The sequence below is a fragment of the Peromyscus californicus genome, unplaced genomic scaffold (assembly GCF_007827085.1).
Source record: "Peromyscus californicus insignis strain IS unplaced genomic scaffold, ASM782708v3 Scaffold_5__1_contigs__length_169319896, whole genome shotgun sequence".
Lineage (NCBI taxonomy): Eukaryota > Metazoa > Chordata > Mammalia > Rodentia > Cricetidae > Peromyscus > Peromyscus californicus.
Window position 1 is genome coordinate 64,043,728 of NW_026294573.1, and position 21,885 is coordinate 64,065,612.

Below are 21,885 nucleotides of genomic sequence, written 5' to 3' on the forward strand. Positions count from 1 at the left end.
GGTTCAATCAGAAAATGCACCGAATTACATAATTGTTCTAGAAGAAAACATAATGGATAATGGTCAGTTGTCAAGAACTTAGCCCTGAAAGAAGTGGGACCATTTTAGCACTGAAAGATGTTGCACGGCTTCAAATGGATAAATTGACTTCCACCTATAAATTTTTTATACTTACACACATCTCAGCTGTCTAAACCTAACATCAGATGTGTTGAAATATTTACTTGGTTTTATACGTGTGTGATTATGTGTCCATTCTAGAGACCACTTCTTCCAAGGGCTACTTCTGTTTTAATCATCTTAAAGCAGTTTGTGAGAATATAGTTCAGTGGCAGAGTTATTGTCTGGAGTGTTTGAGGTACTGAATGTAATCCTCAGTGCCCTCCCTACCCCTGACACACACACACACACACACACACACACACACACACACACACACACACAAAGCAATTCTGGCTGATTGGCAAGGATTTTAATTGTCTATAACTGTCCCAATCTCTCTCTCTCTCTCTCTCTCTCTCTCTCTCTCTCTCTCTCTCTCTCTCTCTCTCTCTCTCTCTCTCTCTCTGTGTGTGTGTGTGTAGTGAGGGATCAAACCCATGGTCCCATGCATGCTAAGTAAACACTTCACCCTAGCTCTGTTCCCCAGTTTTAAAATAAGGAAACCCAGGGCTGGAGAGATGGCTTGGCTTAGAAGTTAAGAGCACACACTGCTCTTGCAAAGAACCCGAGTTTGGTTCCCAACACCCATGTTGGATGGATCACAACTGCCTGTACCTCCAACTTCAGGAGATCCTAGGGCCTCTTCTGAACTCCCGAGGACCCCTGCACTCTTGTGTGCACATACTCATACACAGACACACATAATTACAATTAAAAGAAATCTTTATAAAATAAAATAAGGAAACTGGGGTACAGAGACATTAGGTAACTTACCTGTGAACACGTACTATAGGACAAGACTTTATTGTATCTGCAAAGTTATTTTTATAGAAAGATAAGATTTTGTGACCTACTTACCTTTGTTGTTGTTTTTATTTAAGTATAGCTGGTGAAATCTTCCTGTGAAGAATAAGGATCCCTAATTGTAGAAGTGCCCCACAAGCACCATTCACTAGAAAGCCAGGAACAGTATGACAGAACCATCTAGCCGAATCTAAAGTGTGAAGACCACCATATCCACCAGAAGACCCAGGATGGATCTGCACCACAGTACCACAGTCAGGCTCCTGGAGAAATGGTGTTCCAATGAGTCACCATCTGGCTGCAGGAGACATTATAATGCCAGGAAAAAACTGAAGCTAATTCGAGTCATTGGCCTTGTCATGGGCCTGGTAGCTATGAGCACTGTCCCATTCTTAATCAGTGCCTTTACTGAGACAGACACTCAGAGCAACCCAGGAGAAGCCAGTGATATGAGTGGCCCTCAGGTAGCACAGGGTCACCGTCAAAGAACTCTCTTAGATTTAAATGACAAGATTCGAGATTACACCCCACCGCCACCTGCTTCTCAGGAAGACAAAGCTGAGAACAGCACTGATCATGAGCAGGGAGACTACCCAAAGGACATCTTTTCCTTGGAGGAGCGCAGAAAAGGTGCCATCATCCTCCACGTCATCGGGATGATCTACATGTTCATCGCCTTAGCCATCGTCTGTGATGAGTTCTTCGTCCCTTCCTTGACTGTTATCACTGAAAAACTGGGCATCTCTGATGATGTGGCTGGAGCCACCTTCATGGCTGCAGGCGGGTCAGCCCCAGAACTTTTCACGTCTCTCATAGGGGTCTTCATTGCTCACAGCAATGTTGGCATAGGCACCATCGTAGGTTCAGCCGTGTTCAATATCCTCTTTGTTATTGGCATGTGTGCACTGTTCTCTAGAGAAATATTAAACCTGACGTGGTGGCCGCTCTTTCGGGATGTGTCCTTCTACATCGTTGATTTGATCATGTTGATCATATTTTTCCTCGATAACGTTATCATGTGGTGGGAAAGCTTACTCCTCTTAACAGCTTACTTTGCTTATGTGGTTTTCATGAAGTTCAACGTCCAAGTAGAAGGATGGGTGAAGCAAATGATAAATCGCAATAAAGTTGTCAAGGTGACAGCACCAGAAGCCCAAGCAAAGGTCGGTGGACGTAGTCTTTACTTAACCATTTTCTTAGCCATCGTTCTGAATGCAGCTGTTTTGGCAATTGGCAGCTTGGTTTTGTTTTTGTTTTTGTTTTTAACTATAATGATCTTTGGGCTATCGTGGTAACAGATTACATACTGCAGTTTTGTGAGAGCCAGTGAAAATGACAGTAGAAAAGGTAATTTGGGAGACATTGGTCTACAACTCTACCAAGTTTCCAAGCTACTACAGAGTTAAAAAGAACAATATAAATACAGGTTACATAAGCATCCCAGGGCAGACTCAGCATTGACTTGTTTTTAGGAAAATGTGCCCAGTGATTTTGTGAGCAATTGAGTTTTTATGGACATATTCTTAGCAATGTGACAGGGTTTTGTTTTTCAAATGAGCATATAGTGGAGATCAAGAACCATCTCTGTAAAGATGGTGAGGGGAGAAAGTTTGTTTTATGAGAGCTGTACCCTCCAGCAGCAGCTTGGGCTCAACAGCAGTTTGGCTTTGCTACAGTGGCTATAGTGATTTGTCCCTTTCTCTTTAAGTCAGTTTTATTTCATGGTGCTGGGGACTGGACCCAGTGCCTCTCACATTGCTAGACAGGTACCCCGAGACTGAGTGACGCCCCAGACCTATGCCTGCTTTTCATGATCCGAGTGTTCTTATATGAAACAGATCAGCATCCACTGTAAAGGAACTCACTGGCCAGCCCTGGCATCTGCCTCTGTACTGCAGTAACCCATTTTGCAAACCGTAATAAACATGACCCAATGTACTTTCACGGGAGAATTTGAGGTAATGTTGCTTAATTAGGAAGCAGATCTGTAAAAAGCTTAAAAGAAACTGACCTGAAAAAAATACAACTTAAAGAAAAACAATAGATGAACAGCATCAGTGAATTTTTATATAATTTCATAATTATGCAGCATTCTGATTTATAGCCTAACTTTAAAAAAGGTCATCTTTGAATGTGGTTTTAAACAGAAAACCCAAGTTCATAACAGAAACTTTCCATGTTTGCATGTGGGAAAATTTTCACACATACTTTAAAAAAAACATGTTTGAGTAGTGGTAGGAGATTTGATCCTAAAGAGAAGAAAAATGATACTATTTTAGTTAAATTTGCATAATTCCTTTATAGACTAGGTTGATGATCATGATTTTTGTAGTAACCACAAAGTAAAAGCAGAATGAAAAAAAAATCACTAGTAATACCTACATAGACAACAGACAGAGTATACATTAAAACGTGCAGAAGAGAAATGTTTTACCATCTTTATCATGCACATGTGCACGATGTGTGTCGTCAGTGGGTACCTAGGCCACACCGTATGTGTCAGTCAGAGGACAACTTGGCGGACTTAGCTTCTTCTTTCATCTGTATGTGGGTTCAGGGAATCAAACTCTAGTCACCAGGTTTCTGTAACAAGCGCCTTCACCCGTTGAGATATCTCTCTGGCCCAAGACATGTTTATACTATATATTTCTTCCAACATTTGTTTCAGTGTGTGCTTGTTGAAAGCTGTAGTTTATAAAGTTGCTTGACACCATATATAGCAAGCATGCATTCACTTGTGACAGCTGAGGACATGCCCTTCATGGCATTTGACAAGGGCATATTTTATGCTCTGTGCTCTACCTTAATAACAAAAAGGATGTCCCTCAACTTCTCTTCAAATGTGTTTGAGTGATTTGCTTAGTAGTCTGTGAGCTATTTCAATCAAAATACTGTACAGTTCTCAGGAAAAGCCATAGTTTTAAGAAGCAAGAAAGTGGTCTGGCACCCTAGAAATACCCTGGGGACATCAACAGTAAAAAGTCTTTTGAGTAACTATGCCTTGGGACTTTTTTTTTAATGCTACTGTTGACCTTCTTTACTTAGATATACTTGGTTAAAAATTGTGTTGGCCATATTTGCAGATGCTGTTGGAACTCGGAGTTGGTATTCTGATTTGAGTCAGGGTAGGAATGCAGCTGGTTCTTGCACCTGGGAAATAACTTTTTATACACAGGCCACAGAGTGCACTCAGTCAGTCATAATCTGTTCATTAACATAGAACTGGTAGAGCTTTTCCGTGCTTAATTAGATGATTGTCGTGTCACGTCTCTGGTCATTTATAAGTCAGCAATTCGGGCTGACATTCCTTACCTGATGGTTTTTGTATCCATAATTTTATTCTTTTTTTTTTTTTTTTTTTTTTGGTTTTTCGAGACAGGGTTTCTCTGTGTAGCTTTGCGCCTTTCCTGGAACTCACTTGGTAGCCCAGGCTGGCCTCGAACTCACAGAGATCCGCCTGGCTCTGCCTCCCGAGTGCTGGGATTAAAGGCGTGCGCCACCACCGCCCGGCCCATAATTTTATTCTTAATTCTGTGTTTTTTTAATTTGGAAATTCTGAGTATAGCTTATTTTTATCGTAAAGATAGTGGTTATAATCCTAAATATTTCCACATATGTTGATCCTCTTATTGTCCTTTCACACCACACAGTTTTCATTTATTTAATAATCATCATTTCTTTTGGCATTTGATAACTAATTGGAGTGGGTGGTTTATTTGGTTTTTTTTTGTTTTGTTTTTGTTTTTGTTTTTGTTTTTGTTTTTGTTTTTGTTTTCTCAACAGAGCTGTGTCTTGCTTGAGCACACCCATACGTTTTCAAGCGGGATGGTTCATAAGAACCTGATTTCCTTTAGGAAACTGTACCTTGTCAGTTTCTCTGTGGAATCACTGCTGGAACTTTGAAGTAACTCCAGCCCTTATCACCTTCCAGGTTTCAGAATCCTGTAGCACTTGCTCCCCAGCTCTGAGCACAGATGTCTCCGGAGGGCTGGGTTGAGTATAACCATTTGCCTTCTGGTATGCTGAGCTCACTTTGACTCCAGGAGCTTCTTTCTGTGAGTCAGTGAGTCAGTGCTCTGTTGTCATCAGGCCACTTAGAAAGAGAGTCCCTGCATGGAATGTAGCTCACCGACATCTCCGTAGGAAGAAGTGTACTATATAGGTATATAGTATAGTAAATACTAGCCTGTTTTGTGCAAACTCACCTCCTTGCCTTGTTTTTGCAATTACGGGGCAGGAGAGTTTGAGAACATGAAGAAAACACATTTCAGATAACCTCACACAGATCATCAGATGGTCCTTGCTAATCAGCTCTTCTGGGCTCAGCACAGTGAAATGGCTTTCAAATGACTCACTTCAATAAGGAAGTTGGAAATCTTAATTTGGTTCCATGATGGATGATCTGTGCCAGGAAGCAATGGGCTGTGACCTTAGAGAAATTGGGAATTCTTTTCCTAAAGTGTTACTGCCCCATGTGTGTTTTTCAGGTTTTTGTTTGTTTGTTTGTTTTCAAATTTCCTTTGGTGATACCACTACCCTCTTCAAAAAGTTCCATAGTGTCATGACATGATACAGAGGCCCAGGCAGGAAAGGTTTTGCTGTTGTTGTTTTTAATTAGTTTTTTGAGAGTGCCATACAGTATATTTCGATCATATTTGTGCCCCCTAACTTTTCTTGGCTCTACCCCCTCTTCTTACCTACCCAACTTTGTGTCCTTATTTTTGATACTTAAAGACCAATTTGTGCTGCCCAAATATTCTTGGATGTGCGGTCTTCCCCTGAAAGGGATATAGAACATATTTTCTCTTTAGGGCCAAACATTCTTCAGTCTCTTATTCTCTGCACCATGGCGAGCTGGGGTCTCTGTGTTAATCACCATCTACTGCAAATTGAAGCTTCTCAGATGAGAACTGAGAGATGCATTGACCTATATGTTTAATAATGAGTCATTAAGGATTGGTTTAATACTCTGTCCATTTAGCAAATAATATTAGTAAGTGCTCTGGGGCCTTTCTCTTATTTAGCCACAGGCTCTTGGCTGTATAATGGTGCCAGGTATAGGTTTCATCTTTGGGAGGGAGAATAAAATCTAATAGAAAAGGGGGTTGGTTACTCCCATGATATTGGTGCCATTATTATACCAATGCGTATGTCTTGCCAGGTCAGTCATTATTGTAGCTTACAGGTTCATAGATGAGTATAATTACTGATTAGTTTTCTCCTCTGGTAGCATGCCTACTGCTTTTCAGCACTATGAAAACTAGCTAGTAGAGATAAAGCTTCCAGGTCAGCAGCAGTTTGATTTCTCTATGTTCTGTGACTCAAGTATATGGTGTCTTCAGAAACAGGATCTTATGGTCCAGCTGTGGTGAGTAGCCAAAAGCATGAGAAATATAGCATGTAATGTTTGAGGGTCCATGAGACCTCTCTGGCCAATGACTCCAAAAGAAATAACTCATTCCTGGTGCTGGGCTTTTTATTTGATAGGCTGTGGTGTCTAGTGGAGGTATTGTTGCCCTGCTATGAGCAACTCCATTTTATCTCTCAATGTATGTGTGTTTATTATAATAGGAAATTTCTACTGCAGAAAGTTCCTGTGTGTCACTTTTGAAAGGTTTTTAGTGTTATTTATCCATCTCTGTACTTCCTCCTCTAACCCTGTTCGCTGTTCCCCCTATGCCAATTTAACCCTTCCTATTACGTTACTCCCCTCTAACCCTTTATACCAATGCATTCTATTTCCCCTCCCATGAAACCTGTCCCAACTTCCCTGGGTCTCAGGAAGGGGTTTTATACCCATCTATGTAAACAAGCATCTAGTATGTGGCAAATGTAGTTTGGTTGGTATATGTTGGTTCCCTTCTTTTACTGTTCCGTTCTTAAATGAAAAGTGAATCAGGATGAGTGATTATAGGCTTGACTTATAAAAGCATTTCTTGAAGGTCGAATTTACTTTAGTGGCTCACTGGGTTAAGCAGGTTGCTGTGCTTCTTGGGGGATGTATTTACTATGTTATAACATTCATAAATCTAGTTGTGTACAGTGAATACCTGTGGTTCTCATGATATCATAAACACCATTGAAACCACTTTTTTTGTCCTGAAATTTTACTGCTTAGAATATTGCTTGAAATAAGGAGACCATTTGGAAGTGGCTCAGAAATATCTGTACAAAGTGCAACTTCGATTTAAGGCTTTTTTTTTTTTTTTTTTTTTTTTTTTTTTTTTGGTTATCATGATTGGGACCCTTTTCTTCCGGCCCCTTCCTAATTGACTAGTCAGAAATGTGCATGGTACGGGGTGTAAGGCTGTCTCTTTTCAGGACATGCAGACATTTTGGGGAGCATCTGGCTTGGCTTCTGAGATCTGGTTTGGGTATGTCACTGTACTAGGCTGTCACTGGCCCAGAAAGCAGCTGTCCATGGTATTTAACTTCTTAGACTTGGCACACTAATCTGACAGCACGTCAGCTGAGTTCTAATCAAGGGAGTGATCCAAATAAAGATGCCGAGAGCAGCAGAGTGGGAAGCTAGACTCTAGTCACCCGAGCGCACCTTGCTCTATTCATCCTGAGTGCTCCTGGAAGTTGACAAGTTTTTTGCAGTTAAAACTGTTAGTTATGTTCTTGGGAAAATTAGAATTAAAACACTATAAATATTCCTTAGTAAGTATTTCTTTCATTAAATCATAAATAATTTTGTAAACACCCGTGTGTAGCCCAAAACTTGCTTAAGATTCAGAATGTGTTAGAAAACTCAAGTCCTTCCAAACTTAGTACATAAATTAGTAAAGCTGATGTACAAATTTCAAGGAAATCAAGACATTATTACATAAATAAAAGGATTTTACCTTTCTTCCCTCCTCTCCCTTGCTCACTCCCTTCCTGACTTCCTGATCTCATTGTGAGAGAGCTGCACTGGCAACCTCAATCCTGCTCAGTTTCTGGGGTGCTGGGATTATAGGTGTGCAGCACCATCCGAGGCAGGATGTATTTCTGAGCAGCTGTGAAAACTGCTCATCGTTTTTAACAGAAAGAAAATGTAGGGGTCACAAACCCTTAATCAACTAGAATTTTATGAGTGTTGTGTATTCGTTTAGATAGGGATATAATATGCTGCTATTTTCCTTGCTTTGTTGTGTGCTATTAACCAGTCAGTAACTAGGCATGATTCACATAAGTGAGGCTTTGGGAGAGCCTCCAGGCCAAAGATAATGTATACATTGAGTCCACATTGCTGTTGGCCACCACCTTGTAATCTGGTTTCCTCTGGTTTAAACTCTGAGTCCACTGGCAGTGAGAAGAACAATTCTCTTGCCCTTCTCTTCCACCATTCCTCCTCCCTGTTTCCTCCTCCCTGCTTCTTCCTCCTTCTCTTCCCCTGCTCCTTTTGGGTGGAACTAGTTACAGGTCTGCATTTTGATTTTCACAAAAAACAGCTAGGAGTGTGGAGGTGGGGAGACAACTCAAAAGTTAAGAGCTCTTGCTGTGCAAGTCCAGAAGTTCAAATCCCAGCACCCAAGTAAGAAGCTCAGCGTCCAGCATACCCGTTCAAACCCAGCCCCTAGCAGGCAGGGCAGGAGGATTGTAAGGGGAGGGTTTGCACACACCTTCAACCCCAGCCTCAGCAGGGCAGAAGATTGCTGGGGTTTGCTGACTTCCAACCTAGTGAGAAAAAGGCAATCCCAGGATCAAGAGGAGACCCTCAAAAGGAAAAGGCAGAGAGTGACAGAGGAGGACACCTGTGGCTCCTCCTCTGGCTTCCACGTGTGTGTATAAGCACACACACATGCACTTACACACACACACACACACACACACACACACACACACACACACACACACGAAATAAATTAATCTCTTTTGAAGAAGAATGGGCTTGTTACGTGAATCTCTTTCCTGGAGGCATTTGGTGGGTTTAATTTTCCCATTCTTTGATTTCCCACCTTCTTTTGTTTCTTATGTGTCTGTCACATGCAGAATGCAGCCACATTGTGGGTTTCATTTTTTTCCAGGTTGACAGTCATTTTCTTTGAACTGGAGGCTCAGTTTGTTAGACCGTGAGTCCTAGGACCTGGACTCTGTCTGTCATGCCCTTAGACTTTCCATTGTCTGATCTTGCTGCTTCTCTTCATATTTTTTCTTGCCCTTTTTTTCTAAGTTTGTTTCTCCATGTACTATTTTGGAATTTATTCATCGTATTCTCTATTTGTTGTTACTGTCTTGTATTTGATGGATTTTGTTTGTTTGGGGGAAGTTATCCAATATTTGGGGGTGTCATATGTTGAAAAGAGATTTTCTAAATATTTAATCTGCATATTGCCAGAAATACATTTCATCCCATGGGTTTGCTAAAAGATAGTGCATGTAGCAAGTGACAGTGACATGAAATTTTAATAATGTACTCCCAGAGTGTTTAATACAGTCTCCACAGAAATCCTACCAACAGCAAAATTTTGAATCAAATCAATTTTAAGAGACAATTCTAATAGGAACTCATATGGGACACATTAAATATTAGACTTGCGTTTTAAATTGTATTTTTTACCAGACACTAAAGTAACATATTCATTTCACAAGGCTATAAAAAAAATGAAAACACTAAAAATGGAAAATCTGAAGTAGCCTCTAATCTCTTCATTGTACCATCCAAACATAACTTCTGCTTCTGTGCCTCCAGACTTCTCATACATATGCACATGGACAGAATGGTGCATGTGTATACCTACATATTTACACAAGTAGAAAAGACACTAGGCTTGCATGATTTAATAATTATATTGACTCTCGATGATTTAACATGCTGTTAAAAGTCTTAGGCTACTGAGAGCGTGTCCTCTTCCTGTAATATGTTAGGCACTGTTTGATTTTATTGTCTTGTGTTATTTATTGTAGTATTTCACTTATGCTGTAAAAACAGGCTACAGCAGATTACATGTGAGTTCCTATAGAAGCAGAAACTCAACACTGAACTCGTTGGACCTTTTAAAGTTTCTACTGCATTGCTACACTCTTCAGTGTTGAATATTAAAAGTTCCACTGTTTTCCAATTCCACAGGTGAAATCTAGAATTTTGATTAGTTTTCATTTGCATTTCTCTGATTAATTGGGAGGTTCTGCTTTGAAACATATGTTTATGACAAATTGGGTTTCTCTTGTGTAGATTGCCAGTTTCCTATGTCTTTTGTGTCAGTTTTAAAGTTCACGCTGATGACTAACATGGAGATCTCTTACAAATATATGCTGAGAATCCTAACTTCAGCTTTCTCGTCTTTCCCATTTCCATATCTAAATACCACCAGGAAGTTTTTGCTTTTGTTGAATGGGTGAATTATTCTGAAGAGGAAGCCTTGAGACAGAGATTCCGGGTCTGGCATGTGTTCCCTGGCCATATGATCTTGGGGAATTTTCTACCAGTCAAGATCTCTGTGGAGAAACAGAGCTGTGACTTAGACGGTGTAATGTATTAAGAAGATCTAGTATGTTTGAGATGACCTAGTATATCAGTGTTTTAGCATATTGTTTCTGTACTTAGAAGGTCTAATACTCTGTTGGGTATCCTAACCAGGCCAACTAGCAATTTCCTATGTTTACACTAACAGAAGACTGGGTACTAACCATATCCATATCACCTAGCTCTGCTCACTAACTGCTTTACATGGGATGTTTCGCTTGAATGTTTTAATCAACTTAATTAAGCTGTAATTTAACTTAAGCATGCCTTGGGAGATAGCTCTTCTGGACAGATGGGGAACAGTGTGCATGCAGGAAAGTCATTTAAAGTTTACTGCAGGACACTAGGCCTCCTTGGCACTCTCAGTTTCCGGCACTGCTGCATCTACCTCCCTGTGCTGCAGGAGACTGCTGAGCCCTGCTGGCCTTGCGGAGGGAGTCAAGGGCAGAGAGGATCTGAAAAGCAGAGGGCACATCCTATCAGGTGCTCGCCCTTCTTAACACTCTGAAGTAGGTATTATTTCCACCTGCAGATCCAGGACCAAGGGATCTAAAAATATAGATGAATTTCAGTTTAGATTTAAACTGAATTTGAACTTGTGTCTGCCTAACTCCAAAGTGCATCCTGAGTCTTAGACCTTAGTGTTTCTCAGGACAATTAGGAACAAAGATGAATCACACTTCCAAATTATATTCACTTTTCTTATTAAGCTCTATTAAGTCAGCACCTTTCTAATAAATTTTACCGTGACTCATGCTAACAAAAGAAAAAAAAAGTTTGTTTGTTTGTTTTTGAGGTCCTGGGAATTGAACTCAGGGACTTGCACACAGTAGGCAAGTGCTCTACCACTGAGATACATCCCCAGTCCTTAAAAATACCACTCAGTATATAGAAATCCATAGGGCTGACCATTGTGCCACAGAGCCAGGTATAACAACTCATTATAATGCATGTGCGCATATACACAGGTATATGCATATTTACATATAAAAATAAAATCCAAATAAATAAAAGCACTTCACTTTCGCTTTTATACTGCTTGCATTTTGTATTCACTAAAATTTTGTCTTCAACCTTTTGAATAATGAGTTGTGATTTCAGTTCTTAAAAGTCCGTTAGAAAGACTCCTCTTCATACTCTCTTCTCAACAGGGCTGCTCTGTAGCTGTGTCAGCTGTATAATGCCCATGGATGTCTGTCTGACCAAAGGGATGAATAAGGGCAGAAATACAGAAGTCACCTCACCAGACTAGCTCTGTGCTTCAGCTTGAGGCTGTGGCTTCCCAGGGAACTCTCTTTTTTTCCCGTGTGTGTGTGTGTGTGTGTGTGTGTGTGTGTGTGTGTGTGTGTGTGTACCTGTGTGTAGAAATCAGAGGACAACTTGTAAGAGTCACCCACCCCAGTATATGGGTCCCAGGGTGATAAGAACTCAGTTCATCAGGCTTCTCAGCAAGTACCTTTACCTGCTGAGTCATCTTGCCAGCTCTTTTTAACTTAACAAAGATGCTCTTGGGGCTGGTGGGTCCTTTGCATCTTACCACCAAATTTTTCCTTTTTATGGCTTTAGTTTCAGAACCATGAATCCAAAAAAATCATTAAGTACAAGTAAAACCATGCCAATTTTAATGGTAGGGACTCCTAAAACTGTTCAGATGTGTCCACATGTCATCGTAGTTTTCCTTCCCAAGCACACGAACTGTCTGCATCCAGTTGATAACTAGTGACTAATAACTAGTGACTAGTAACTAATATAGACATGTATGGAGTCCTAAGAAGCCATGTGCAAACCATGTGCTACTTTATGGCTCTGACATGGTTAGGAGGGTGATGGTTAGTTTTGTTTGCCAACTTGACACAAGACTGAGTCATCTGGGAAGAGGGAATGTCAATTGAGAAAATGCCTCCATCAGATTGGCATGCAGGCAAGTCTGTGGGACATTTTCTTGATTAGTGATCAATGGGGGGGTGCCACCTATGATGGGTGGGGCCATACCTGGACAGCTGGGCCTGGGCTGTATAAGAAAGCAAGCTGAGCAAGTCAGTAAGTAGCATTCCTGCATGGTCTCTGTATCAGTTCCTTCCTCCAGGTTCCTGTTTGAGTGCCTGCCCTGAACTTCCCTTCATGATGGACTGACTTGTAAGCTGTAAGGTGAAAAGAACCCTTTCCTCCCCAAGTGGCTTTTGGTCATGATGTTCATTGCCACAGTAGGGAGTGGACTAGGACAAAGGGTGATGATTTTATCCTGAGCATACCTTAACTCACGCTTGCTTTCTCACATTCCTCAGCAGATAGAAAAGAAACCTGAGTGCCGGGGGTGGGGGGGGTGGGGGGGGTGGGGTGGGGGTGGGGAGTTATAAAGTCAAAGAGAAGCAGAATTCTCTGGAGAGCTAAAGCTGTGATGCTATTAGGTTGGTTTCCTTTCTATGAAGTATTCTATTTGTGAACCAAATAATGCAGACACAGTTCTTATAAAGGTAAAACTGGTGCCTTGGGAGGAGTCTGGCCATCATTTAGTGCTGTGTTCATGGCTTTATCGGACGCACTCAGAACCATGCATTGGCAGGAACCAAGCCTAGAGAGATGGAGTGCCTTTTAGCCCACACCCTGGCTGTGTAAGACTGTACCAGGCACTTTGCACCAAGCATCCATTCTCTGGAAATGAAAGGCTGGCTTATCTCTGATGTCCCCGGCAGCTCTCATAACTGTGCTTCTCTGTTAATTGGAAATTATAAGTACAGTCACATAAAACGGCCCAGTATTTGCAAGAAACTACGTAAACCTCTGCTGGTTTTTTTTTTTTTTCAGTTGTCTCTCAGTTACCCATAACTAATACAAGTTGCTATATAAGTGGTTGTTGGACTGTACTGTTTAGAAAATTATGACAAGAAAAGTGTCTGTGTGTTCAGTACAGACACAATTATTTTCCAAGTATTTTTAATCCACGCTTGTTGGTTGACTCCTTGGATGTGGACTTGTTTATAATCATGGATTGACCAGCAGCAGAGACAGGCAGGTACTGAAGCCTTGAATTTACCTCCCTTGGAGCAGTTTTTCAATTAAGAAACCTGATTAAGAGAGATTAATTCCTAGGAAATGAGTCAAAAGGGCTTCTTTGCTTCTTGACCTGTCCATAAGACCTTGGAAAGGGTCAAGTGAGCCTGTAATGCTCTATAACTTTCTTTATCATTGTTTGGTGGAATTGGGCATGTGCACTGAAGGGAGAAAAAAAGTGTGTCATCTGGGTGTGGTGTAACCTGTAACCCCAACATTCTGGGGTGCTGAGACAGGAAAATACAGAGTTCCAGGCCAACCTGGGTTGCAGAGGGAATTGTAGGCTAGCCTGAGCTTCCTGGTGAAAGCCTGTTTCATGAGAGAGAGAGAGGGGGGGGAGAGAGAGAGAGAGAGAGGGGAGAGAGAGAGAGAGAGAGAGAGAGAGAGAGAGAGAGAGAGAGAGAGAGAGAACAAATTAGCAAGATTTCTATTATATTAGGCCTAGAGTCAGCACTGAACACCTAACATTTTTCTGAAACCCATCATTTTATTTTCTGAGTATGATGATTTAGAACCAACACATTTAGGACTAGGATAGCAGTGTGACTGTGGATATCCTGTTTAAACCTCTTGGGATTATGTTTTGCTTATCCATATGTTTAAAACAATAGGAAAATTTCCTCCACAGAGAGGCTGAATTCTGAATGAGACTGAATAGGGTAAGTGTTTAGCTGAGCCCAGGTGCAGGCCCTACCACTAACAAGCTACACGCTGGATCCCAGGTCTGTCACTCTGTGTCCCGGGTGCCAGCCTCCTCTCCAGGTCTGTCACTCTGTGTCCCGAGTGCCAGCCTCCTCTCCAGGTCTGTCACTCTGTGTCCCGGGTGCCAGCCTCTCTCCAGGTCTGTCACTCTGTCCCGGGTGCCAGCCTCCTCTCCAGGTCTCTCACTCTGTGTCCCGGGTGCCAGCCTCCTCTTCAGGTCTCTCACTCTGTGTCCCGTGTGCCAGCCTCCTCTCCAGGTCTGTCACTCTGTGTCCCGGGTGCCAGCCTCCTCTCCAGGTGTCTCACTCTGTGTCCCGGGTACCAGCCTCCTTTCCCAAGTTCTCTCTTGCCTCTATTGTTTGCCTCCTGCTATTTCAGACCTCGTTTGCCTCCTGGGTTCTCTTCTCTCTGCCTCCTTTGCAGCCATAGAGATATACATGCAGTTGCACAACTAATCCTTACGAGTCGCATCTTTATGTTTGGACATAAACCTGCCCGTCCTTTATGTTTGCAGAGGATTAAGAAAGTGTGTCTCCTTATCTGGGAAACTGAGCCTCTGTCAACCAGGAAATTATTCAGAGCTCTGCTACGTCTGTCCCTGAAATTGTATTTACTCTTGCTTATATACACCATCAGTATTTACTCCTAGTGCCCCCTTTGCCCGTCTCCTTGTACCTGTTCCTATGTTGGTTTACTGGTGTCTGTTTCCTGCCTAGGTTAAGCCACACCCCTTCCCTTATTAACTATTGAGTTGCATTTGCAGAGTTGATGCCTGGCCCAGGGTCATGAAAGTTAATATTGGCAGTGATGAAATTTTGCTCATGATGAACATTCTAGGCCTGCTGAGTCTTAAAATGCAGTGGTTCATGTGCCAAGGCCAGTGGTAAATGACAGTTTTCCTAAGTAGGAAACAGAATTCATTAGAAATCGTTTATTTCCCCATTGGAGTGCAGATATGAAGACAGGTCGTTCATATATGAAGAAGGATCCTCAGTTCTCCAAGCTGCATTGTTCCAGCTATGGCCCTAAGCATTCTGTTGTGCTTTTCTGTTGACTTTTTAAGTAACAGCTCATTTAAAATGAAATTAATTTGCCACAATATACACCCTAAGTGTGCACTGTAGAGGTTTTTTGGATGTTTTGATTTGTAAAATCACTACTGCTAATTTCTGAACATTTTAATCACCCCAGAAAGAAGCCTGTAAGACATTACTTCATCATCATCCAGCTCCTTATCTCCTAGTAGCAACAATCCATTTTGCCTGTAAAGATTTGCCCATGTTGGACATTTCACATAAGTGGAAGCATATAATATACAGCTTGTGTGTCTGGCTTCTTGCATGTAGAATAATGTTTTCTCAGACCTTCGGGATCATATCTTTAATGGCAAAATTATATCCCATTACACAAATTTAATACATCTTGTATATTCAACAGTTTATGGGCATTTTGGGTTATTTCACATTCTAGGTCATTAGGAATAAGGCAGCAATGAGCATTTGTTTGCAGGCTTTGTGGATAGATGCTATGGATATTCTATGGAATATACTTAGAGTAGAATTGCTGGCCATCTGCTAACATGATCTGTCTAACATTTTGAGGAACTGCCAGACTCTGTTCTCTTTTGTTCCAGGACCATTTTTGTATTTTTACCAATGGTGTATGAGGATTCTACTTTCTCTTTATCATGTCCTCCTGCTGTATGTCAAGCTTGCAGCAGTCATGCTGACCCTGACCCCACTAAATGCTGTGCTTACCTATGTAAGCCACAACACCCCATTCCAGTTTCTCTATACCGTTTTTAAAAATCTTTCTGTTCATGTCAATCCTCCTGAGTGTGAAGTTGTACCTCTGGGTAATTTTACCTGCATTTTCTTGATGAATAATGATGTTAAGCTTTTTTAAGATGGGGGTTTGGAACTGTTTGTGTATCTTCTTTGAGGAAATGTCTGTAAATGTCTCTTACTTTTTTTTAAATTGGGCTATTTGCTTTAGTGTTTTAGCTTCTAGAATATATATCCTAATAAGGTGTATGGCTGACAAAGAATTCTCACAATTGTATGGGTTTTGTGTGCTTTATAAAGGTTACTCCTAGCCTGGGAACCCCTGAAGATCTAACTTGTTCCATATTGTTCTGGGTACATTCTTGTAGGGAAAGCAATTTGGGACCCTTGGGTCAACCCTGAAGCTATATCCTGTCTGGAAACTTTGAAAGAAAGTTGGTCTTTGGGAAGATTGATTCCCTTGAAACCAAGACCTTCATTGGATGCAGAGCTTGTTTGGGGTCTCTACTTCCTGACTATGGAAAGCCTGGGAGTGTGTCTACATGAACATTAAACCCAGCGTGCTTAGCATCTGGTTGGTTCATCACTCATCACACTGCTTTGCTTCCAGAATATTTTCTGTCTTATCTAAGAGCAATATTCTTAACCTCCGGTCCCCTTCTCTACTTCTTGTGTGGAAGCCCTTCCAGTGACACACCTACGCCATCATTCTCTTCACTATCTAACGTGAGCGTTTTGTTTGTTTGTTTGTTTGTTTGTTTGTTTGTTTGTTTTAAAGTATGGATGTTTTGCCTACATATATGTCTGTGTACCATGTGCATGCTTTCTGCCCATGGAGACCAGAAGAAGGCATTGGATCTCCTGGAACTAGAGTTGCAGACTGTTGTGAGCCACCATGATGTGGGTTCTGACAGCTGAACTCTGGTACCCTGGAAGAGCAACAAATGCTCTTCACTGCTGAGCCATCTCTCCAGCCCCCCTGGTGTGGGCTTTTGCCTCATCTGCTGTCTGGCATTAGCCCTTAGGTTTATCCATTTTGGTGACCGACCAGTCAGGCCCACTCACTTCTTTCCTGCAGTGTACATAGCCCCTCCCATTCCAGGCCCTAGCAACCTTTTCATCTTTCTTGAGCAAAGCTTTGAAGCTAACGGTGCTTTATACAGTAAATAATAATACCAGAAATGATCTACCTTGGCATTGTCTAACATGCAGGGCAACTCCACCAACATGATTGATGTGTACAATCTGAGGGAAGAGGCAACTTAACCACATGATTATGCTTTAAATGCACAATTGGTTCAAAGCTCTAGTGGTTTCCTAGGGGCCCAGGAAACATCTTCTCCCTGGAGTCTAGCTTGCGTCAGCTGCATAGTAACTGGTGGCCTGGTAGATGGAGTTTTGTAGCCTTGAGCAAGAAGCTGATTTATTTAAATGGCATTCAGATGAGCCAGGCTGCTCTTTTTAGGCTGACTATAAAGGACCATTACAAATCTACTATTTTCTGCTGCCTTTTATTTTAAGTCCAAATATATGGATAGCCATAAATAGCTCTGACCTTGAAAGTCTAAGTGAAGGTGAGATGTGATAACCGGCTTAGGAAACATATGTTTTGATGTGTTAATGCTCTGCAAGTCGCATACACTTAAGGAAATAAATAGAACAGGACCAGATAGTGTTGTGCTGTGGGGGAAGAATTTAAAAGCTGTAGGAAAGAGCAGCACATGCTTTTCTGGTGGATAACCATAAACTGGGATAAAATTTCACCCAGTTCTATCTCTTCATCTCTGGGTGACTCGAGGAGGTTAGCCCCAAGTGTGTGGGATTTCCAGTGATGTTTGTTGTGTGATGACGTTAGACCAATACCTCTGTCACATGCCATGCCCAGGAAATGCTCCCCTCCTCTCTGTAGTCCCACTGTGTGCTTTGGTTCTTTATTTTCAGTTAAACAGTGCCAAGAGTGCCAAACCACCATTTCAGTTCAGATTCTTGCAAATGTCGATTGCAGGATGAATCTTTTGTAGTTGAATAGCTTGTTTAAAAAATATTATCAGCATGGGACCTCTTATTAAGATGTTTAAAGTCCTCGAGTTGGGTTATAGAGATTCTAAGAGCTATTTTTGTCATCCTTAAAAAAAATACTAAGTATTCGCAATGCCCCCAGAACGGTTCTCTGTTTAATCTGCTCAGTCCTGAGAGACAAATGCTGGTCCGAGTCCTGACACACTGAATGGTCAGTGGCAAATTTCAGTTTCTGCACCCTATTCCCTATATCTAAATATTGTGGTGCTCTTGCTATCTTACAGCTCCAATACTTCATGAGTTACATATGCATTTATCTGTTCCCGGTTTTCTACATCAAAAATGGGAGCAGATGGCCTTCCTTTCGCTTTGCAGGATAGTGTGAATATTAATGAGGTAATGGGAATGTTTCACAATCTGAGCTCATGTCAGAATGAAAGTGCAGACAGGAAGAGGCAGTGAGAGGTGCTAGGTGGGTGTACTGGGAAGCAGGATTAGGGTAGTTGCGTGCACATTTTAGTATAGAGTCCAAATGGCCTTTTAGGAAAAGCTGTTCTAGTGTGAGAACCTGTTAAAGACTCAGTAGTAATCTCAAGAGGCTAATGTATGTGTACACGATTTTAATCCCGGAAACTTCAGTTCATCCGTGGGGTCCTTATTCTGGCGCCCAGAACATAAACAAGCCATAAAGCCAAGAGGCCCGTGACCAGATCAGTTCTCCGTGTTTCATAGGCAGCTTCTTAAGCCCTCTCCTTACAGTTTGTTTGCTTTTTGCCATATTCAGGACTCAAGCAAGTTGGCTTTGCTCTGTTTCTCACCCCTAAAGAAACTAAAAGTAGGAAAAGTGCTCTGTAAGTCTTGGCGGAAAGGATGTTGAGTTCCTGATGATTCCCATGTGCACAGTGGCAACCAGGTCAGCTCCTGGTCTCTTCAGTCTTTAAATAGATTTTTAAAAGATTTCTACCCTGTACAGTACAATTAGAAAAGATTGTACAGCACAAGTACAAGCAAAAATATGTATGTATATGTGTGTATATATGTATGTGTACATGTATATGACTGGATGGGCAGTAGACATCTTTGCACAGAGCAAGTGGTGCCTTTCTCTAGGTGGCCAGACACAGTGTGAACCAGGGTTCACAGCCTAGAGTATACCACACAAGTTTCACTCCACCCTTAGTTATGCACCTCTGGGCAGTGCACTAGTGACCACAGCCATAAGACACCCCATGGCAACAAGGATCAAAGGAACTTTAGCTGCATACGAAAATCTGTCTGGGGCCAGAAAGTGTAGACTCAAATTATAGTACTTTACTTTCTCATGATACCTGTGAATACGACAGTGATAGATAGTGATGGATGTTAAACATGCCCACAAGAACACTGAAAATGTTCATGCTCATTCTGACTTTACTAGAAGCAGTAGGGCTGTTGAGATAGGCTATGCAGTCAAGGTGAGAACATACTGACATATGTGTAGCCACTGGTGCCATCATCCACATAAGTGATGATGGTGTGGTGGCCTGGCCAGGAAGATGGAAAGCAAACAGGTAGAAAGAAGTGTTCAGACTTGAGACATATATTAAAGGTACAGCTGCTAGCATATTCTGAAGGGTCTGATGCAAATTAAGAGAAGGAGAGAGAGGAGGGAGGTAGAGGATGACAAAGTGTTTTGTTCCTGTGATGGGAAGAATTGCCCTAGTTGAGATAAACATCACCAGAGAAGCAGGTTTCCGATGAGTGCTATAAGCTTCATTTTAGATTTAAGTTGTACATCTTCATGGCTAAGTTAAAAATCTAAAGGAGTGCAAAGTAGGCATTTGGATATGAATCTGAAATTTAGATCATAAATATAAATTTAATTTAGAGATCATAGATAGTCCATAATGTTGTCCCAACATTTTATTCAATGTCTTGAATAAAATAATTCAAGAATGATTGTAGATTGAGTTTGAAGAGTGAGTCATAAGGTCTTCACACCACTGAGAAAAGAAAATGAGGACCCATCAAAGGAACCTGGAAACAGCAGAAAATGGGAGAAAGCAACCTGGGAAATGAGGAAGCTGATGAAGAAAGTATCTCAAGAAAGGGGTGATTGTGTGACAAGGTGGCGGATAAGGACAGGACAGCATTGGAGTTAGTAACACGGCAGTCATTAGTGACTTGATAGGAGCAATTTTGATAAAGTGGTAGGGTGGAAAACCTTGCAGAACACTTTCAAGAAATGAAGGAATGGGCTAGAGAGATGGCTCAGTGTAAAGAGCATTTACTGATCTTGCCGGGGACCTGTGTTCAGTTCCCCGCACCCATGTTGGGCAGCTCACAAGTGCCTATAACTGCAGCTTCAGGGGACCTGACATCCTCTTCTGGATTCTGCTGGCACCTATACTCAAGTGCACATACCAATGCACATATATTTGTAGTTAAAAATAAATCAAGGAATAACAATTGGAGGTGTTTACAGTGAGGAACAAACCTGACATCCTCTTCTGGATTCTGCAGGCACCTATACTCAAGTGCACATACCCATGCACATGTATTTGTAGTTAAAAATAAATCAAGGAATAACAATTGGAGGTGTTTACAGTGAGGAACAAACAAGTAGAAATGAGAAGAAGATGTAAGTTCAGAAGGTTTTGTTGATGATTTGCTTATTATTTTATTTTGTTTTGTGGCAGGGTCTTACTCTGTAGCATAGACTGGCCTAGAACTCACAGTAGCTCTCTTAGCCTCCAAAATGTTGAGGTTGCAAGTATGAACCACAACACCTAGCTTATCTTTTTTTTTTTAAGTGCAAAAAAATAGTAGCATATTAGGACGGGAATGATACAGCACAGGAAGATTCGGTGATGTTTGGAAATGGAGAATTGCTGGCTCAGTGTGCTTGAATAAATGGGAAGAGGAGCAGATCCTAAATGGGAGGGCTGGGATGACGAGCATCACCTGGGGAGGAAGGAAGACTGGTACCCCAGCAGCGCTTCCTTCAGATGATGGATGCCTTCATGGGTTGATGGGAGTTATCTTTTTGCTTCTGTTTAATCAGTAAAATAGCAGGCAACAGATTTCCAGAATTTGATTGAAAATCCTTTGAAAATAATACAAGTCATCTGTCATTCAAACCAACATTGACCAGAATAAAGTTCTGTGGCTCAGATTAAATTACAAAAACCTGTTCTGCTTGTGAAGCCAAGTTAAAAAAAAAAAAGTTCAATTATCCTGTTGAAACAAAGACCACAGGCTATATGGAAGGACATTTGTAGGCAGGTTGCTGGAGCTCTAGAGTAGCTTTCTCAACTCCATCCCACCCCAGAAGTCTCAGGGATTATAGTAAAAACATGGAAGTTGATGAAGTACACACTTTTTTTTTTTGGTTTTTCGAGACAGGGTTTCTCTGTGTAGCTTTGCACCTTTCCTGGAACTCACTCTGTAGTCCAGGCTGACCTCGAACTCACAGAGATCTGCCTGCCTCCGCCTCCTGAGTGCTGGGATTAAAGGTGTGTGCCGCCACTGCCCAGCAAGGACACACTTTCTTAAGGCAGTAGTCTGTTTTGCTCATGCATGTGCATCTCTGACTAACCCTAGATGCTCAGTAAAAATTATTGAATATTTGACAAATATCAAAGCAAAATCCAACCAGACTGTGCTTCATTTAGAAGGAATCGAAAAATCCTAAGTCATCTCTTCTGCATTCTTGGTTTTTCATCCTGTAGTGAAAGTGTCCGTCTGGCTGCAGTGATGCCATTTCCTCCCATCATTCCTTTCTCATGAAGTGACTAAGGAGCATTGCTTATAGCTCTCCTTATGGGATCATTTCAGAGGTGGCAATCCCTTGGCAATTGGGAAGCTGGAGGGTCTCTATTTGGAATGTGGACCTTCTCTTTGATGTTATCTGGTCCAGTGTCATCATTAAAT

General features: G+C 41.5%; 1 protein-coding gene across 6 annotated transcripts in view; it reads left to right on the top strand.

Annotated features, from left to right (window-relative positions):
- The window catches only part of Slc24a2 (solute carrier family 24 member 2), a 241,659-nt gene that overhangs the window by 1,445 nt on the left and 218,329 nt on the right, over window positions 1-21,885 (top strand). For 5 of the 6 annotated variants that reach the window (XM_052716552.1, XM_052716555.1, XM_052716553.1 and 2 more), the window contains exon 2: window positions 1,049-2,129. In XM_052716552.1, the coding sequence (XP_052572512.1) occupies window positions 1,197-2,129 (933 nt within the window). In that variant the 5' untranslated portion in view covers window positions 1,049-1,196. Of the gene's footprint in view, window positions 1-1,043; window positions 2,130-21,885 lie in introns of all 6 variants that reach the window. The other variant, XM_052716550.1, reaches the window with a different exon arrangement.